This window comes from Cololabis saira, chromosome 22 (assembly GCF_033807715.1).
Source record: "Cololabis saira isolate AMF1-May2022 chromosome 22, fColSai1.1, whole genome shotgun sequence".
Lineage (NCBI taxonomy): Eukaryota > Metazoa > Chordata > Actinopteri > Beloniformes > Belonidae > Cololabis > Cololabis saira.
The window spans coordinates 9089889-9108008 of record NC_084608.1 but is presented as its reverse complement, the minus strand read 5'-3'; the positions used below and the strand labels follow the sequence as shown (position 1 = coordinate 9108008).

Below are 18120 nucleotides of genomic sequence, written 5' to 3'. Positions count from 1 at the left end.
AGCTAATACTGCCCGCTGCAAAAGACATCTGCCTCGAACTTTTGGGGGAAAAAGCAGCTGGCAAAATGTCGCAGGGGTCTGGCAATTGAAATAGGCTGTTATTTTCGTAAAATGAGTCGCCACCTGTTGGTGGATAAATATATGCACCTGAAACCATTGTAAAGTTAGTAAAACAATGATAGCCTGCATTTTAAAATGCATTGTTTTTTTCTAAAATGTTTATTAAAATTGACATAAATTGTCAACCGGTCCCTGAGCTTTTTGTTTATACTTCTGCTGGTCCTCGGCACAAAAAAGGTTGGGAACCCCTGGTCTAGGGTACACCATACGAAAGCGCTCATTTTCTACTTTCAGAAACTGTTAACTGTTATTGCATTTAGGAGTAACGGTAGTGAGAAGCTAACGTTACAAATGTGTGACCATACTCTAAATATGTTTGTGACACCCTGGTGAATCCTGCCTGAGGTCGTACTTCAGAGGTTGCCATAGTGAATCATTCATCTAACCTTATCCTCTGCTTTCCATCTCTCACACCAACTAACTTCATGTCATTTTACCGTTTTATAATTTTCTCGATATCTTAAATGGCCTAAGAGTTGTGGTTATGAGAGGTGCTCTGGTAAATCCTGTTTAACACGACAGGATGGTCATCAAGGAGTTCTTGGACTAATTTTAACTTTAACTAAATAAAATAGTTTAAGTTATTGAGAAATTCGAAATCCGATTACACGGTTAATCTTTTCAATAATTGATTCATCTTTGATAAAAATAACCATTCTTTGCAGCCCTAATACTTATCAGCATCTATCAATAGTCTTATTACTCTATAAGCTAAAGCAAAACCATGTGTTTTCTGTACCTGACTTTTGCTGTCTGTAGAGCCAGGTGCCAGGTGCTTGCTTTTGCACGCTCTGCTCTAAAAAGCAAATGTGCGCCAGTAGCGGGGAAAATGTCTTACCTCCCCACGAAGGAGATGCCGCTCATGGAGCTGCTGTCTGCTCTTCAGCACATGACTCGGTACCGGGAGCCACAGCTGACGTACCGGCACCAACGGCCCACCGGGTTTGAGATGTTAACATTCGTGTGTGCTTGTTCATTGCTGAACATAATGTATCCTTCTCTATTGCTGAACCGCTTGTAAATCTATGTAAAAAGTTAGCTGTTTATTAAAAAGCTTTGATGAACCTGACCATTTCTAATCAGCATGCCAGTTATATGAATACACATGGCATACATACCTGTCAAGTTTTGGATTAAAAAAATAAGGGAAATTTTCCGCCACCCGCTGTCCAACCAACCCAACCGAGGTCCAGTATTACATTTTAAGACGGGTTTACAAGATATTTAAAACATCTACCTGTCAATCATTTACAAACTATAATTATGTGCTCTTTATGTACCTTTGTTTACACTGAAATGCTGTGGACATTCCTATATATGTAATTCCTATAATAGAGCCTAAATGAAAACCCAAAGGGGAATTAAAGCACATTTATTTATTTTAAATATTTTCAGTTTATATACAAATTGATTGTCTTCAAGTAAAACATTTTCTTTTAATTTGTCATTGTCACTCATGTGGGTCTATGGCTCCCATATATTTCCATGAAATCTTCGCTTTTCTGGCAGAAATGTCTTCTCTCTCGTTACATCCATCCATCTGATTTGTTGTTCCGTGTTTGTTCCCTTTGTTGCCACTAACCCTGCGAGAGGCGCAAAAGGCACAATAACCCTTTTTAAAAATTATTATATTATAAAACGGGAAAATACTAATACAGGAGGACGGCGGGAAAGAGGGGTAAAATTCGGTAGTTTCCCGGCCAAAACGTGAGACTTGACAGGTATGGGCACAGCACTAGAGTTTAAAAAAACGGCTGTCAGAGAAGCTCAAAAAGAGTGTTTTCATTAAACATTGATGAAGCCACCAGCCAGAACAGGACAAAATTATGAAAGTACTTGTTCGCTTTTTTGATGATGATACGGCAGAGTAACAACTCAACATCTGGCAAGCAGAAAAGTGAATCTTGCCAATGCCAGTACTTATGCTGGAACTAGAAGATGTCCTGCAGTCTTAAGATTGAGTGGAAAAAAGTCACAAGTTTTCTACTGGACAATTGTGCCGTTATGAAGGGAAAGAGGACTGGACTGGAGACACAAGAGAACCAGCAACCACCTCCTCTGGGCCAGCCAGGTTCTTTCCCCTTTTATTGTTCAATATTGTTAAATAGTGGAAGTTATATATATACGGTATATATATATATATATATATATATATATATATATATATATATATATATATATATATATATATATATATATATATATATATATATATATATATATAGTCCTTTACTGAATTAAATGGTTGCTAATCAATAATTCCACCAATGAATTAGCCTGCCTGAGTTTCACCTGTCCTTATAACATTATGACCTTTGAAATATTCATATTTTAAATTGTAGGTCATCTTATACCCCGTCAAACACAATGACAACTAGCTAAACTTGATATCAAAAGCATCCATAGTGAAAAGGAAAATAATATTCAAATGATGTAATTTTTGTTGCTTGCCAAATTGCCGAGTGCATGTGCCCCCGCTCCCGGAAAAAAAGTTCAAGCTCAGGAATTTTTTTATTTTTAGGCCCTGTTTATGTTTTTGAAGTGTGTGACTAAGCTGAGTATCTGGAAGGATCCCACACAAGCACAAGTAGAACATGCAGACTCCACATAGACGATCTCCAACTGCGATTTGAGTCAAGAAACTTCTTGCTGTAAGGCGACACTGCTAACTGCCACACTTCTGCCCGACATTAACATTACTAGATTTGAAATGTGTGTCTTATTGGCACGGTTATTGTCATTACATTAAAACAAAAACCTAACAGCTGTAGTACTGAACCATGAGATGCAGCTTGTATGATTTTAAACGTATTTGTAAATCCTCAGACGTACTTGCTCTTCAATTGTTTACTTATCTTGTTTTATCGTCATGACCACATAGCTATAACACCTATATTGCACTGTATACTTTGCACTTTTTTGGTCATATGAAGTGATACCGTCATGTCAGATCCTGTTACTGTTTTAAAACCTTACAATGCTCAACATGTAAGAACTTCCTCTCTGCACAGCCAAACAGATGTGGCTCCAACTGAAGAATGAAGTGCTATCTGTTGGCTCTTTATAGTAAAAACTAAAAAAATTACATAAACGATGCATTTAATGTATTTGTGGTTGTCAATACATCTGTTACTGTGTTTAAGTAAAGCACTAATGAGTTAACTCTTAAGTTTTTAATAGTAATTATAAACATGTGGGTACGGAACATACTTACCTTTTAATGGAGAGAAGGGCTGGACATCTCAGAATAAACGGGACAAACGTTTTGTGATATTTTGCTATTTTTCCCTCATCCTGTGACAGATCATGCTGTCTGAATTTGGTAAAAACTTTCATTACTAATGGACCATGTTTTTATTTTATTTGTTTATTTTAATAAATAAGGTCACTTTAAGAGTAAAAGTTGTTGTGGACACTATTGGCTTTATCATTATTATTGTTATACAAGGTTTATGTACAAACACATTCTTTATAACTTAAGTAAAAGCTTGGAAACATATGTAACATTGGTCTTGTTTACTTAAGTGTCTGGTTAACCAGCAGCAGTGATATGATACTGTTCCTGGCACCGTGCTGCTGTCCAATCTCCATCTGAGCTCACTGATCAGCTCGGTCTGGCACAAACAATGTCTGTCTTTTTAATTGAGTTCCTTTTAAGCTGCTTAAATGCTGCTAGTTTTGACATGATGTGATATAACTTGACTTGTATCTGTCTGGTGTTGTCCCATCATATCTAAAAGAGCTCATTCCTATCTGGAAAGATTAAAAACATAAGGGGAGAAATAATTTATAGACTCATGGAGCTGAAACTCTGCTTTTCCAGGCTTATCTATTGAGCCCATCCCTCTCTCTTTCCTCCCTATCTCTATTTCACACATACACATATGCATATACATACGCATTCACACTGTGCATTGGCCCCTCTGCTGGAATTGATCAATACATGATCATCCTTCCTGCAAACTGAGCCTTTCTTTTTCTTAACATTTGGCTCCATTTCAGACCCTTTTAGCAATTGTATGCAATAAATAGCCTTGTAAAAAAAAAAGCTCCAGGAAACTTCCTCTACCTTGAAGTGTACCTTGTGATGTAACGGACAAAATTCAGACCAGTGAGATGTAAGCCGAGGCGGTGCACCTTTTAGGTAAGGGCTAAATATCTCTGCTAAACACAGCTACTGACCAAGTCAGTGCTGGTAAATGAGAATGCAACTGCTGTCCACGGTGGGCAATCCAACATTTTTGTCATGTATTTAAGTATGAAGTTTTATTAATTTTAATGCATTGGATGGATCTGCAGTGACTTCTGATAGTCCTGCATGTTTTAACAATAACTAGAGGTTTACTAAACGGAAAGGTTTTAAGTTTTGTTTTAAAGGTGGAGGTGGTGCAGGGCTCCAGGCTAACTTTTTCCACTAAGAGCATCAGTGCTCCTTACTGAAAATTTAAGGGGCACCAGCACAAAATTTAGGAGCATCTATATTGACACAACATATTCATAATTTTGTCTATATTAACTGCATTTGCTCCATCATTGCATCTGTCCCTGCATAATTTATGCCTGATGCTGCTGTTGTGCTTAACCAGCGTTTCATGTTTGAAGTGTGTGGTGGAGTCGGTGAATTTAGTTTTCCCGGCAAATTTCGGACCGCACTGACAGCAGTACATGCAGGACATCACTTTCTTTTCTTTACAATATCTCAACCACGTAAATTCAGTGAGCCATTCTTGTCTGAAATGATAAGATTTCTTTTTCTTGTGAAAAACTAATCTATAATTCATTTCATAGCGTCACTTTATGGTCAAACGACACCGCACTTTCAACTCGACACTGACCCCTGAATACTGTAACCCCTAGTCTCGTGCACAGTGCACAAATACTAAAAATGCTGCGCGTTGCTATGGTTACAGACACGTATGACAGGCACATACACACACAGACCCTTGCTTCCGCTCCTCCAGAAAATTATGAAAAAAAAAGAAAGAAAATGGGGGAGAGGGGTGGATTTGTAAGTTGTACTGGTGCTCCTAGTTAAAAAACTATGTCGCACGGCCTCCAGAAAAGGTCGCAAAATGCGACCAATTGGTCGCAGTCTGGAGCCCTGTGGTGTCAGCTTCCTTAACCCAAACTGGAAGTTGGTTCCATAGTAATGGTTCCTGATGGCAGAACGCCCATGACCTCCAAAGTAACATTTGGATACTCTAGGAACTACGAGTAAACCTGCACTCTGAGAGCGGAGAGCTCTGTTAGGAACATAAGGTACTATTAGGTCTTGCAAATATCACGGAGCTAAGCAGTTTTTGGACTTTATACACAAGTAATACAATTTTGCATTAGACTCTGAGTTTTACAGGTAGACAATGGAGCGACACTAACATTGGAGAGACGTGGTCTCGCTTGTTGATTCCTGTCAGCACTCACGCTGCTGCATTTTGGATCAGCTGGAGCCTGTTCAGAGAATTACTTGGACATCCTGCTAATAACACATTACAGTAATCTAGTTTAGAAGATACAAACACATGAATTAGGTTTTCAGCATCACTCTGGGAGAAGATGTTCCTAATCTTTGCAATATTACAGAGATGGAAAAACGCTGTCTTACAAATCGGATTAATATGCTGTTAAAATGACAAATCCTGATCGAAAATAACACCAAGGTTTCTCACAGTAGTACTAGAGGCCATCGCAACACCATAGGAAAAAAAACAAAAAACTGATGCTTGTATTTATTTATATTTTAAACGAAGCTCCCTCTTTACAAAGTCTTAAATGCTGGCATCATTGTACAAAAGCAGCATTGCCTAAAATTGTGAAATTAACTTGTATAAGTTGTCTAAAAGAAGACATGAGTGTGAGAAAATCATTGAAGACAAGTATTACATCCTTTTGGATCCTGGTATTGGTGTCTAGCTTTTCCTCTGTAGCAGTGAAAGTTAATACTTCAGGTTTAACTTTGTGGCTTTGTAAAGCTGAGAAATAGCTTTCTCATCTTGATTTCTGTATCAGAAATTAAAGCATGATTTGCAAACACTGCAGTGCTGAAACCTTGAAATGTGCGGTTTTCAATCTCATTTAATTCTCTGTTCAAAGTGTCATTGGTTTTCAGCTTGACTTTCTCTTTTCTTTGGTCATAAAAGATAATGCAAAATAGAAAGTTTTTTGGGATCTAGTTGTGCTTGACTTCTTATTTAAGCTCTTAGCTAATCTTTTTATATTAATGAGATTAGTATCACTATTATCCAGAATTCTCTAAAATACAAAGTGAAACCAAATGCTTCCTGAAAACAAGTCTGTTAATCACACTTTTTATGCCACTCTGTGCTACGTTGTCTTTGCCATAGAGGAAATACCAGTCAAAAGATATTCAAATATATTCTTAATCTAGTCTCATTTCTTTAGAGAATTACATTTTTATTCTCTTTGTATTTCTTCCCAACATATCTACGCAGCTTTGGTAGCACTTGTTTTCTGATTGTTATATTATAGTACTTGCAGAGTAAATGAGATAAAAATGTGTTTGATAAAATGGTTGAGCTCATTTAAGCTGTATCTGTATTGGTATAAAATTCTTGCAATACCTATTACACTTTATACGTCCATCGTGGTTTTTGGCTTTTGGTCACCTTGTCAGTGACAATAGATAACAACCTGAAATAAAAGATAGTGGTTATCTGCTAAATGCTCATCTGAGACTTGCTCTAACTGAGGTTCAAACGTGTGCAAATATATAAATCCAGTGCTTCATAGGAAAGTTGAAATGATGCTTTGCTGTGAACATAATGAACTTTGTTTTCATGCTCACTGCTCTGGCCTCCCCTTTTGTAAAGGCTTACATGATAGCTAAAGAAATCAGGAGAGGAAACATGTGTTTTTAATCTCCAACACTACCACCACACTGAAAAAGAAAGAAAGGAAAAAAACATTTAGACGTTGCTTATGCACAAACAGCTTCCTGGCAAGCAACAGTGACTTGACGGAGAGCCATTTATAACTTGTAAAAGTAAAAACTCTGTATCTGTCGGAACAATTTATTGGTCAGATGTCAGACTGTAAACTGCTGTAGTTTGTACGGGCTCTGTTAAGCCTTAAGTCATTCAAATATTATCTTCTCTTTTTCAGTGGAACCATGGGACACGGAGTGGGCTAAACCAGAGAGCATAGAAAAACACATCAGTTGTGAGTAAAGATGAACTCAGCCTTAAATCTGAAGCCAATGTTGAGAATATGCTACTGTTTAACTTTAAAACATTGTTTTTATTATAGTCTTACAGTGGCTATTTATGTCTTATTTCTCTGCTTTTTTGATGCATGTTGTTTGTTGTTGCTTAATTTGTGTGTTTATGCGTGTTTTTTTAGGCTTCTTGTTGTGGTGTATGACATGGCCACGACCTCATCTGGAGAAGAGACTAGCCATAACCACAGAGACACGTCACAGCTCTATGCCACTGGTGAGTCTGAATGGACGACGATAACATTTTGACATGAAACATTTTTTAAAGGGTTACTGCTTCTTTATCTTGCTCTTTGACAGTTTCCAGTGCCAAACTCAAGCGGAAGAAGAGCCTGTTTGGGACAGCCATTTATGTGGAGGTGACAGTAGACGGGGAGTCACGCCGCACAACAAAATCTCACAGCTCCTCCAGCCCTAAATGGGATGAGAGGTTCACTCTGTAAGAAAAAAAAAAAGGTTATTCTCTGCACCTGACTGGCAATGTGTTGCTGTAGGTGTTTTCATGTTTGTCTTTGCCTTAATTCATCACTTAGTTATCTTCCAGCCTTTTCACTTCATTAAAAACAAATACATTTTGAATCCACTATTTTCATATGAAAGTCCACTGTTTTGGACTTTGAATAGAAGTGGATACTGTATTTGAGTATCAAGGAGGAGCTCATGAATACAGTAACTATCTTTTTTGAGGACATAAAAGAAAGAGCACATTGTCTGAATTTTTCCAAGTTGAGAATTATGACATGAGAACCCTCAGGTGGCTCATCTGATTATCATTTGAAGAAGAGGGTTTAAGCCGTATGACAGCACACAGAGCCCTTTGTGCCATCACGCTAGTGGAGCCCGTAGCCTGAACATTGCAGCTCTCTATTTTGCAAATGGCTGAACCAAATGCTGAAACATGTCATTACAAATGTGTATTGTTTTCATTGGGTGTTTATTGCAGGCAAGATGGAGTGCTTCTCTGTTTGTGCTTTTGTGTTTTTACCATGGGTGGTTTTGCAAGCCACTGTGGATCCCACTCACTGTAATGTTAGACGTTTCTGATATGCTCAGCATTTCAGACATTTAAAGAATGAAATAATCTGCACATTTTCATATTTTATTTGTTCTTAGTCACTGAGAAAAAAGTGAATTATAGCCGTTTTTTGATTGCAAATCTACATAAACATATTTTGAGTTTGCACTCTACACTAACAAATATTTCCAATGATGCCCTTTTAAAGGGGACCTATTATGGCATCTAATACCTATTTTAAACAGGCCTTGAATGTCTTAAAAACAAGCTTTTGCTAAATAAATTAGAAATTCAGCCTCTGAGCCATGTCTTTATCATCCCATTCTCTATGAGGGGTTCTGAGTGGGCGGGGCTATGATAATGAGGCTCTGTGCTGATTGGCTGCCTGAATGACGCGACACCGCTACGAAAAAATGGCGGAAGCTCCGGCCGGCGGAGTTAGTTGTGGGCGTGGTTTCACGCATCGGAGGCCAACCGATGTAAATTGCATTTTCGTTACGTAACGAAAGGGAGCAGAATCTGAACGGCTCGTAGATCCACATCACACTGGATGGCTCATCCGGGCGGCTGTACAGACACTGCAGAATTTGGTTGCTTTCCTCCTTCTCTGAGTTGGCAGGCTGAGGGGAGACCACTTTATATATGTTAAAGCAAGAGAAAACCTGTTTTTCATATTAGGTCCCCATTAACATTTATTGTAGTTGACACGGTTACAAAGTCTAAGGCATATGAAATACTTGTGGGGCATATAGACTTTTATTATATTCAAAATTATGTTGGTGTGAAGAAAAATCTTACAAAAATAAGACTTTTTTTTTCTTAAGTGAATTCCTCCTAGAATAAAAAGGTTAATATAGTGTAGTTTGTTTTGCTTTTTTGCATGTTACTGCATCAGAAAAGATTGTAAAGTTAAAAGAAATAAGTCACTGTTTTGCATTACAGTTATTTTAACAGACTGTTGGCACTCAGTTGATGTTAAACATGCTGCTTGTTTATGTTTGTGTTTGTGTGTTCTCAAATTTGAAGGAATGTAACGCCACACACACAGGTGGATTTCAAAGTATGGAGTCACTACACCTTGAAAGCAGATGCTCTGCTGGGCAAAGCCACACTGGATCTAGTTCAAGCATTGGAGCAGCATGACAGAAAATGTATGATTAAGAGACATCCAACACACAGAACGGCGAAATAAAAAAATGTAGCGTGGCATGTACCTCGCTGTTTAACAAATAATGTTGCACAGCTATTGCAGTACCAGGAAAAAGCTATTTTAAATGTGTTACTGATAATGAGACTGAATCAGCACATGCATGGATTCTGGTCTTTTTCTGTCTTATTCAGATACATTTGTGTGAAATATTTTTCAACTGAATGGGAATAATTAAAAAATAAATAATCAAATGGACTTAACAGGTCCATTTGATTTACGTTTAGTGTTCTCATGTGAGAATTAATCATGTGACCGCAAGGTTCATTTGAACCCTTTAGACAAGAGATATTTTGCTATTAGTATATTTGATGAAGTTGGAGATTACAAGTAAAAAAGATGGACCCGCAAAGTGGTTCAGGTTTCTTTGGCATATTATGCCAATGTAGGGGTCCGGTGGGGGGGGTTCTTTTGACCTCTATCGCTACGACCGCAGTGTATGTTTAAAATAACAAAAAATGCGAGTAGGATCCACTTATGTTTGTCTTATATGTTGCTGGCAGTTTGCAAACGGCAAAACAATCAGCATTACCGCCACCTCGCGGTGTGCTATTTCTTTCAGTCAAAGGTTCTTGTGTGGCCCAGCAATGTAACGGGCACACACCTGCTAAAGGAGCTGAGAAGATGCTGGGCCCTGTTAGAGGTCTCTGTCTGGCAGGTTTACCCTGAACTTCTGCTAGTGAAAACGCCCCTAACAATCAATGATCAAACAGCTTGTAGAGTGACCTTCAGCGGCAATAACTTGAAGCAGTTGTTTAATATAGAAGTAATATTTCCAGTAAGAGATGGACGGCCTCTATTATACAGTATTTGGAGATTACATTTTAACCCTTCGCAGAATGGTGACTGTCAACAGTTGCTTCTTTTTGATCATTGCTGATAACTTTCCTTCTTAGCACTCTGTTAACTAACACCTGAATCTTTTCATTTCTTTGGATCACAATTCAAATTTTCTTTTTCATTAGAAAAATCTACTGCACCCGCGAAAACGTGTTTAAATATTGTAGTCAACTTTTCTGTGGTTTTATGGTTGATGTTTGCAGATTAGGCCTCCTAATCCCTTATCACCATCTTGAATTGTATGTGTGCTGACATTTGAGATGTTTGTTGAGACTGGTGATGTCTCCTTGTTGTGCTGTGGTGACGCTTAATTCCTGCCAGCAGATATAACACAATTATCAGGTTGAGATCCCAAAAAGTTGCTGCGTCACAAGGTTTAATTCCCATTAAAGCAACTGAATTTTGGCTTACTTTTTGTTTAATAAATTGTAGAAATATGAAACTCCTATTTTCTGGCACTGCATAAGCTGTGTAATGGTATTCATTAAACAACGAGGGACATGCTGCCAACTTTTTTTATGTCCATTTCTAACATGATCCTTGTTTTTGCTATTCAGTGGAGAATGTGAAGGAGGTACTGAAACTGAATGTGGAGCAGAAGGGGGTCCTGGTGCCCATGGGGGAGCTGACGGTGTTCCTAGATGGACTCACTTTCACCGATCAGGAGGAGCTGACACCACTGACCAATGGCAACACAACAAATGGCACGAGTGAGCTCAGTATTTACCTTTGCACTGGATGGTGATGCGTTGTCAGATTTTAGGGGTGTAACGATACACTAATCTCACGATACGGTACGATACACGATATTGAGGTCACGATAACGATCCAATATTATAGCAGTATTTTTTTAACAACCATGAATGAGGAACATATGACTGGAAAAAAATGTCTTTTATTTGAAAGACAAAAAATAAAAAACAATACTGTACGTTTGCCCTATTGTTACAGTTTGTAATTCTTTATAACTGTTTAAGTTTTAAAGAGAAGGCCAGGCCAACCATTTTCCACAAACTGAACTAAAAGTAAATGTCAGGTTTGCATTATGCATCTTCAGTTTCATACAAGTACAAATATTTTGCCACAAACTGAATAGTTTCTCTCATGTATGATTTGACTTTTTTCTTTTCCAGAAATTTAACAACTAAAATTAAATAAATAAATAAAAGTAAATAAATACATACAATTTTACATCATAAAAAAGATCGATTCATGCTCACCTTATAAGTGTAAAGGCTGAATTAAGGTTCTGCGTCACACCAACGCAGAGCACACGCTGCAGCCGTGACGCCGTCGTGAACCCTTCGGACTTCTCTGTCACTCCATTTGGTCGCGGTGCAGTACCCCCCGTTACCGCTAGTTAGCGATCTTTTTCTGAATGGTTTATCCGACTTTTTCCGGTCACAGTAAATCAAAGAGATAAGGACAACTATTGTGCAAAAAAACAAAACCAAAAAAAAAATCACATATAAACGAAGAAAAGAGCCCTGAAAGTTCACGACTGCTTCAAACCGGAAACCGGAAATGCGTTGCTTCCAAGCAAACCAATCACAGCCCTCTCCGTCTGCGTGTGGTCTGCGTCGCCTCGACGCGTAGTTACAATTTTCGGGAGGTGCACGTCAGTGACGGCGCAGGTGACGGCGTGTGGTCTGTGTGGACGAAAACCACACGCCGTAGACACGGCGCCGTTTTGACGCAGAACCATATTTCGGCCTTAAGAGGAGATTTATTTTTGATAAGAAGGTTATTTTGGTAATTCAGGGTTCATTATTTTATAAATATATTCTTTATATTCTGATGTAAATTAGGGACTATAATGACATTAGTCAGTTTATCTGTAGTGCTTAGTATGATTTAGATTGGGCGGAGTGATACAGCACTAGGTAGACCCTCCAGGAATCCGCGATTCCGTGATCGCGGAATTTTTCGCGGATTTCACGGCTGTCCGTGGATTTACAGACCTTCCGTGGATTTCAATGTCTGGTGCAGAAAAATCACTTTTACTGGGGTTAATATTGCATATGTCCGCGCTGAATATGCGAATTACGCGGGGCTCGCTTGATTTCACCGCATCATCGCCGCACATTTTCGCATAAAGTTTGGAAAAAGGGGGGAGTGTTGTGAGGTGACATGTCGGGACGCCCGGTCGCGACGTGCGGGACCCGCCCGGGGACCTCCGCACCCCTCGCAGAAACCGCCACCCCCCAAACAGCAGCTCTCACCCGCGGGGGTGAGAGGAAAAAGAGAGAGGAAAAAGAGAGTCCACCGGCAGCCGCGCCCCCCGCTTGCGCGGTGGGACTCTCTCTCTCAGGTCTCCGCGCTGATCGCGCACCACTGCGCCTGCGGAGGCGGAGCTCCCATCCACTTGGGGACCTTGGCAGCTTACGCGTGGGGTGACGGAGCTCTGTCTCGTCCCCCTCGTCGCGCCGGTGCGCCGGGCAATCACCCGAGCACTGAGCCGCGGGCTGGAGGGAGAGAGACGGTCACGGCCGGCCCCCGGGCCGCCCCCGCCCCTCTCCTCTCCACCTGCTCTCCTTTTTTTTTCTCTTACGACCTCAGATCAGACGAGACAGCCCGCTGAATTTAAGAGGGAAGAGCTCAGCGCCGAATCCGCAACTTCCTGCATATTTTGCATATTTTGCAACTTTCCGCATATTCCACGAGTTCCCGCATATTCCGCAATTTCACCGCATAAAAGCACATAAAAAAACCCCACATTTAATCGCGGAATCAAGGATTTTAGCCCGCGTTTTTCTGGAGGGTCTAACTAGGTGCTGTTGTTGATGTTCTAAAATCCTACACTGTTGAGCGGACATTAAAGTACACTCGAACTCACGCAGAAGTTGTCCCTGTATTATCCTACTCACGACCCGAAAAAGGTTTAATTTGACACGTTTCGTGACGTTTTTGTATCGCGAAATTTCGTGGCACGATATATTGTTACACCCCTATCAAATTTCCACCTTCAGTTAATTTTAACCAACAAGGAAACGCAGTGGAAAATTTTTCTAACACTTCCCCTTGGTTTATGCAATTAACTAAATTGAATCCTGCATGCAGTGTCTCTGATCTAATGTTGTTTTGTTATAATCTTCTCCAGAAGTCCAACAGAATGGTGACGCCATCCATGAAAATGGGGACTCCTCTTCCTCTTCCTCAAGGGCTGCCAGTAGGTAGGTGCTAACAGAGTCGTCTTAGAAGGAGGTGATAGGGTATTTTACATTACTGTTGATACCATTTTCTGTTCTGTGCTAGCACAGAAAGGTATTTGTCATGTATTTCTGTCTTCTCTATTTTTTTTTTTTTAACTCTTGGACATTCCTTTGTAATTCTGGAGCGCCCACAATGAGCCTAACTGTGTTTTTAATTGGAAAACCAAAGTAAGCTGCAAGGAACCCTGTGTTAGTATGTGTTCAATTATAAATACTACTGGTCAGAGTTCACAAAAATATGGTTAAAGATTCAAATTTTAAATGTCCATAATCAAATAAGCATTTAATTGTGTGGTTAATCACTTATTCTCAGAAAAAGAGCCGTTCTTGGTGATGAGCATCATGTGTATTTCTTTTAGCTAGTCACACAGCCATGTGTTCATGATTGTGTGTGATTTGATTAAATGTGACTGACAGTTCTAGTAACAAATATGCTTTCAAATTAAATTAGCACTTGGAGACAACGGTTGAATAATTATGGCTGTTCTACAAAATCTTAAAAGCACAAAGGAAAAAGTGACAAGGGAATGGTTTATTGTCTACAGGACCTACAACAAGTTCGACAGTGCAGACTGAATTAAATAGAAGAATACTTTATTCATAATGGTTGAAACTTCCTCCCCCTTGATCTCCGTTTTGCTACTATTAATGTCTTTTTTTCCAAATTCTTGGGGATTTGAGGTCTCATCATGAGTATGTAGTAACTGGGCTTTAGAAAGCTCAGTCTAGGGCTGGGCGATATGGCCTTTTATTAATATCTCGATATTTTTAGGCCATGTCACGATACACGATATATATCTCGATATTTTGCCTTAGCCTTGAATTAACACTTTGATGCTACAATCACACCAGTATGATGATTCTATATGTCTACATTATAACATTCTTGTTCATACTGCATTAACATATGCTCATTTCAAACTTTCATGCAAAAACGGGGAATAAGTCAAATTTACAAAAACTGTATTTATTAAACAGTTACTAAGCAGTGAGTGGCACAAACATAAAAAGTGTAATTTCAAAATAGAAAGTGCACGTTGCATCTCTGACTCCCCGTCTGAAGAACATCTGCTAAGAACATGTTCTGGTCCTGGTTTTACCAGGATGACCTGGTTTTACCTGGTTTTACCAGGATGAGCTGCTCTGAGCAGCAGGGGCCCCTTAGAGCACCTTTATATTAAATTGTAGGTGCAGGGACTGCAATGTTTCATCCTCTCCTCCTTTACTTTGCATCACTTTCACTTACTTTTAGAAATATGACATCATATAGTCCTGTTTCACTTTGTTTCAATGATAGTGATTGATTTTATGTGGCCACATTTAAGCAACACTAGGTGACGTTTCCCAGTTCTGGAAGAGAAAAGCCTGAATTATGGTTCCGCGTTAAATCAACGCAGAACCTACGGCGTAGGGTACGCGGCGATGCGCACTTACGCCGTAGGCCTGCGTTGGTGTAACGCGGGACCATAAATCAGCCTAAAGGCTCGGCTGCGCGTGTAGCGCTAAGCGGCTCCTCAGAGCCGTTCGAGGAGAAAACATCCCCTCCCGTCTTTACTAAACTGGTTAGCTTTGAAAAGAGTCCGCCGCGCGTAGCAACCGCGCAGATGAGCTCACGGCGCAAACAGGCCGAGTTTGGGAAAGTTAAAGTAAAGTTAAAGCGGGGAAGTGAGCGTCGGCATGGATGTATTAAATAACGCTTCGTCCCGGACAGCAGCGCCGACACCTGCAGCTGGTCGGGGGCCAATGATAACGCACACACGACAGCACGTGACTGACATGTGTAACAGGGTGCGCTTGTTTTATGTCTCAGATAAGGAGAGACGAGACGAGAGAGCGGGAAAAGTCTGTAATTTAATGCCCGCGGCTAAAAGCAAAATGCGTGAACATTTATATTCGAATATGCACGATAGAGTCATTTTGTACATCGCACAGAGTAGAAGCCGAGATACATCGGCTATACTCGATATATCGCCCAGCCCTAGCTCAGTCATTAACACAAATCCTACCAATTTGACTCAAAGTCAGAAGTCCAACTCACACATCCTTGTTATGCTTTTATCATCCTAATTTTAATTCTCAGAGTTTGTACCTAGAGTATGTGTGAGTAAACTTCGATTATCTCTGACTTCAGCACAGTCAAGTGTATGGTAATGAATCAATAAAAGGATTAAGCAAAATGCTGATATACCAGTGGATAAAGAGCCCGAGTAATTAACTTGCACAAATAGCACAAACAGAGACTGTCTACATCGACAAGCTGCTTTCTCTAAAGATAAGTATTCACAACGCTTCTGTCAGATGTTGGCCGACTTGCAGCCGTTTGTTCAGCATGCTGTCGTCTGTTTACAAAATAACTGTGACCTCCAGTGTGGCGAGGGCTTTCACTGAGCTTCATCTCAACTCTGTTAAAACAAGTCATGCTTCTATATAGTTCACGTTTAGAAGCAAGTTTAAAAGGACTGTAATTTATTGATAAATTTGAAAGATTGAAAGATCACATGACTGTTGAAGACTGCTGAGTTGGAAAAAGAAAAACCTAGAAGTTTAATTGAATATAAATTATGTTTGAAGCACTGTAAGACCTTTAAAGACTTGAAGGTTTCTCTGCTAGTGAAACAGACAATCAAATTGGGTTTACTTGTGACCTTTTTTGAGTTTTTCTACAAAATCAGCTGCTGCTGATATTGTAAGAAATAGGGGGATTGATGGCTGAAATATCTGACAGATTTCAGGCTACCGGTTCTTTATTTGATAAAAATAAGATAAAATGGTAACAGAGAGAAAATATACAAACTTCACTCAACATTTAATCTTTACCAAAAACATCTCCACAGGTAGTTTAGTTTAAGGAAATTGTATATAATGTAGCCCTGGGATGAACATACAACCTGTCTGGGATGTACGCTGAGTTTTACCTGGTGACAGCTGGGACATCCTGTCATTTTGAACAGTATTTAATCAGATGTTGAGAGAATGGATGGTTACATAATGTTATTCCTAAATCCAGATCTAATCTTATATACCAGGCAATGATGAATAATAGTCTAAATTTGACTATTTAAAGCAGTGTTTGTATACGAAACATTGTGCACTCAGTTGAAGCTTATATTGAGCAATAAGTGAAATCTTATCTAAGGTATTAATGAGCTAAGCTATTTGGAAAATGTAACATAGAGAAGCATTCTGACTGTATGGATAACTTACAGGAACTGTACCTTCACAGGACTGACACACACACACACACACACACACACACACACACACACACACACACACACACACACACACACACACACACACACACACACACACACACACACACACACACACACACACACACACACACACACACACACACACAGAGAAAGCTGCAGGTCTCTGTCCTGATGCTGTCAAAATAATCTAATTTAATACAGTTAGCATAGGAAATGTATTCCTAATTTCCCTAGCAGGATTGGTAAAGGACTCTCCCTCCCTTCCTGTTGTAGGAGGAAGAGACGTTAGAACTGAATAATTACAGTCGTCATCTAGTTGTGATTAAGGTGTGCTGTGACACGGACCTGGGTTGTTTGTTGGTTAACTGGTCATTTTCAGAGACTTCAGGCAACGTAGTGATTCAAAGCCCATGGAAATGGAAGATCTCCATTAATATGAACATATCTGTCAGGATTAATGGGATACTAAGAAACCAAGTCATAGTATGAAGCCAACAATTACTAATAACTTCATATCCTGTAACTTAGTCCCAAGTTTAAACTTCCAGCTAATGTATAAAACAATTTTCACTTGAAAACTTCAGTTTAAGTAACGTAGGCATACATTAGATGTTGTATTTGGGATAGCTTGTAAATAATTGATGTGTTTATTGGGCCATCTTATTACTCAATGGTCTGCTACAGTATACTCAGGTGGTGCCTGGACAAGACCCTAATGTTGGGCCAGATTTATTTTTGGTTTTCCTGTAGGCACATCTTGGGCACAGGCTGAATTCTGCTGGTTTACAAAGGAGCTCCTTCTGCTGTTCTCATTACGCTAATCCTATCCTATTACACCCCACTCTTAACCTCTACAAAACAATGGTCTCATTGGCATTTGCAGAAGTAGAACATACAATATAGGTCATCTGTTTTCTCTTAAAGCACAGTGAATGGAACAGACTTGGGTCCAAGGTCAGGTTCCTGTTCAGCCTCCAGTGGTGCAGATGTCCAGGTGCCTTCCAGCTCCTGCAGCCCAGCTCTTGATCATGTCGTTAATGGAGAAGCAAAACCCAACTCCACCCCAGTCCACCAACCCTCAGACAGTGACATCGAGACTAGAATGGGTGAGTTTGCACTTCACATTGTGTTTGTCATAGTCACACGTTATTTGGTCTTAAAATTGAATTAATGAAATCCTTCCTCTAATGTATTTGAGGTATGTTTTCATGGCTTTGGTTCTCTCATTTGTGTCCATAATTCACTCAATATATTAGAATATTCAGTTGATACATGGACAA

At 39.5% G+C, this 18120-nt stretch overlaps 1 protein-coding gene across 4 annotated transcripts in view; it reads left to right on the top strand.

Moving 5' to 3' along the window:
• The window catches only part of LOC133422965 (NEDD4-like E3 ubiquitin-protein ligase WWP1), a 49142-nt gene that overhangs the window by 17240 nt on the left and 13782 nt on the right, over positions 1-18120 (top strand). The window contains exons 1-8 of one of the 4 annotated variants that reach the window (XM_061713031.1): positions 4110-4264; positions 7240-7296; positions 7477-7568; positions 7652-7790; positions 9393-9517; positions 10971-11123; positions 13514-13586; positions 17765-17946. In XM_061713031.1, the coding sequence (XP_061569015.1) occupies positions 7499-7568; positions 7652-7790; positions 9393-9517; positions 10971-11123; positions 13514-13586; positions 17765-17946 (742 nt within the window). In that variant the 5' untranslated portion in view covers positions 4110-4264; positions 7240-7296; positions 7477-7498. Of the gene's footprint in view, positions 1-4109; positions 4265-7239; positions 7297-7476; positions 7569-7651; positions 7791-9392; positions 9518-10970; positions 11124-13513; positions 13587-17764; positions 17947-18120 lie in introns of those variants that run through there. The other 3 variants (XM_061713032.1, XM_061713030.1, XM_061713033.1) reach the window with 3 other exon arrangements.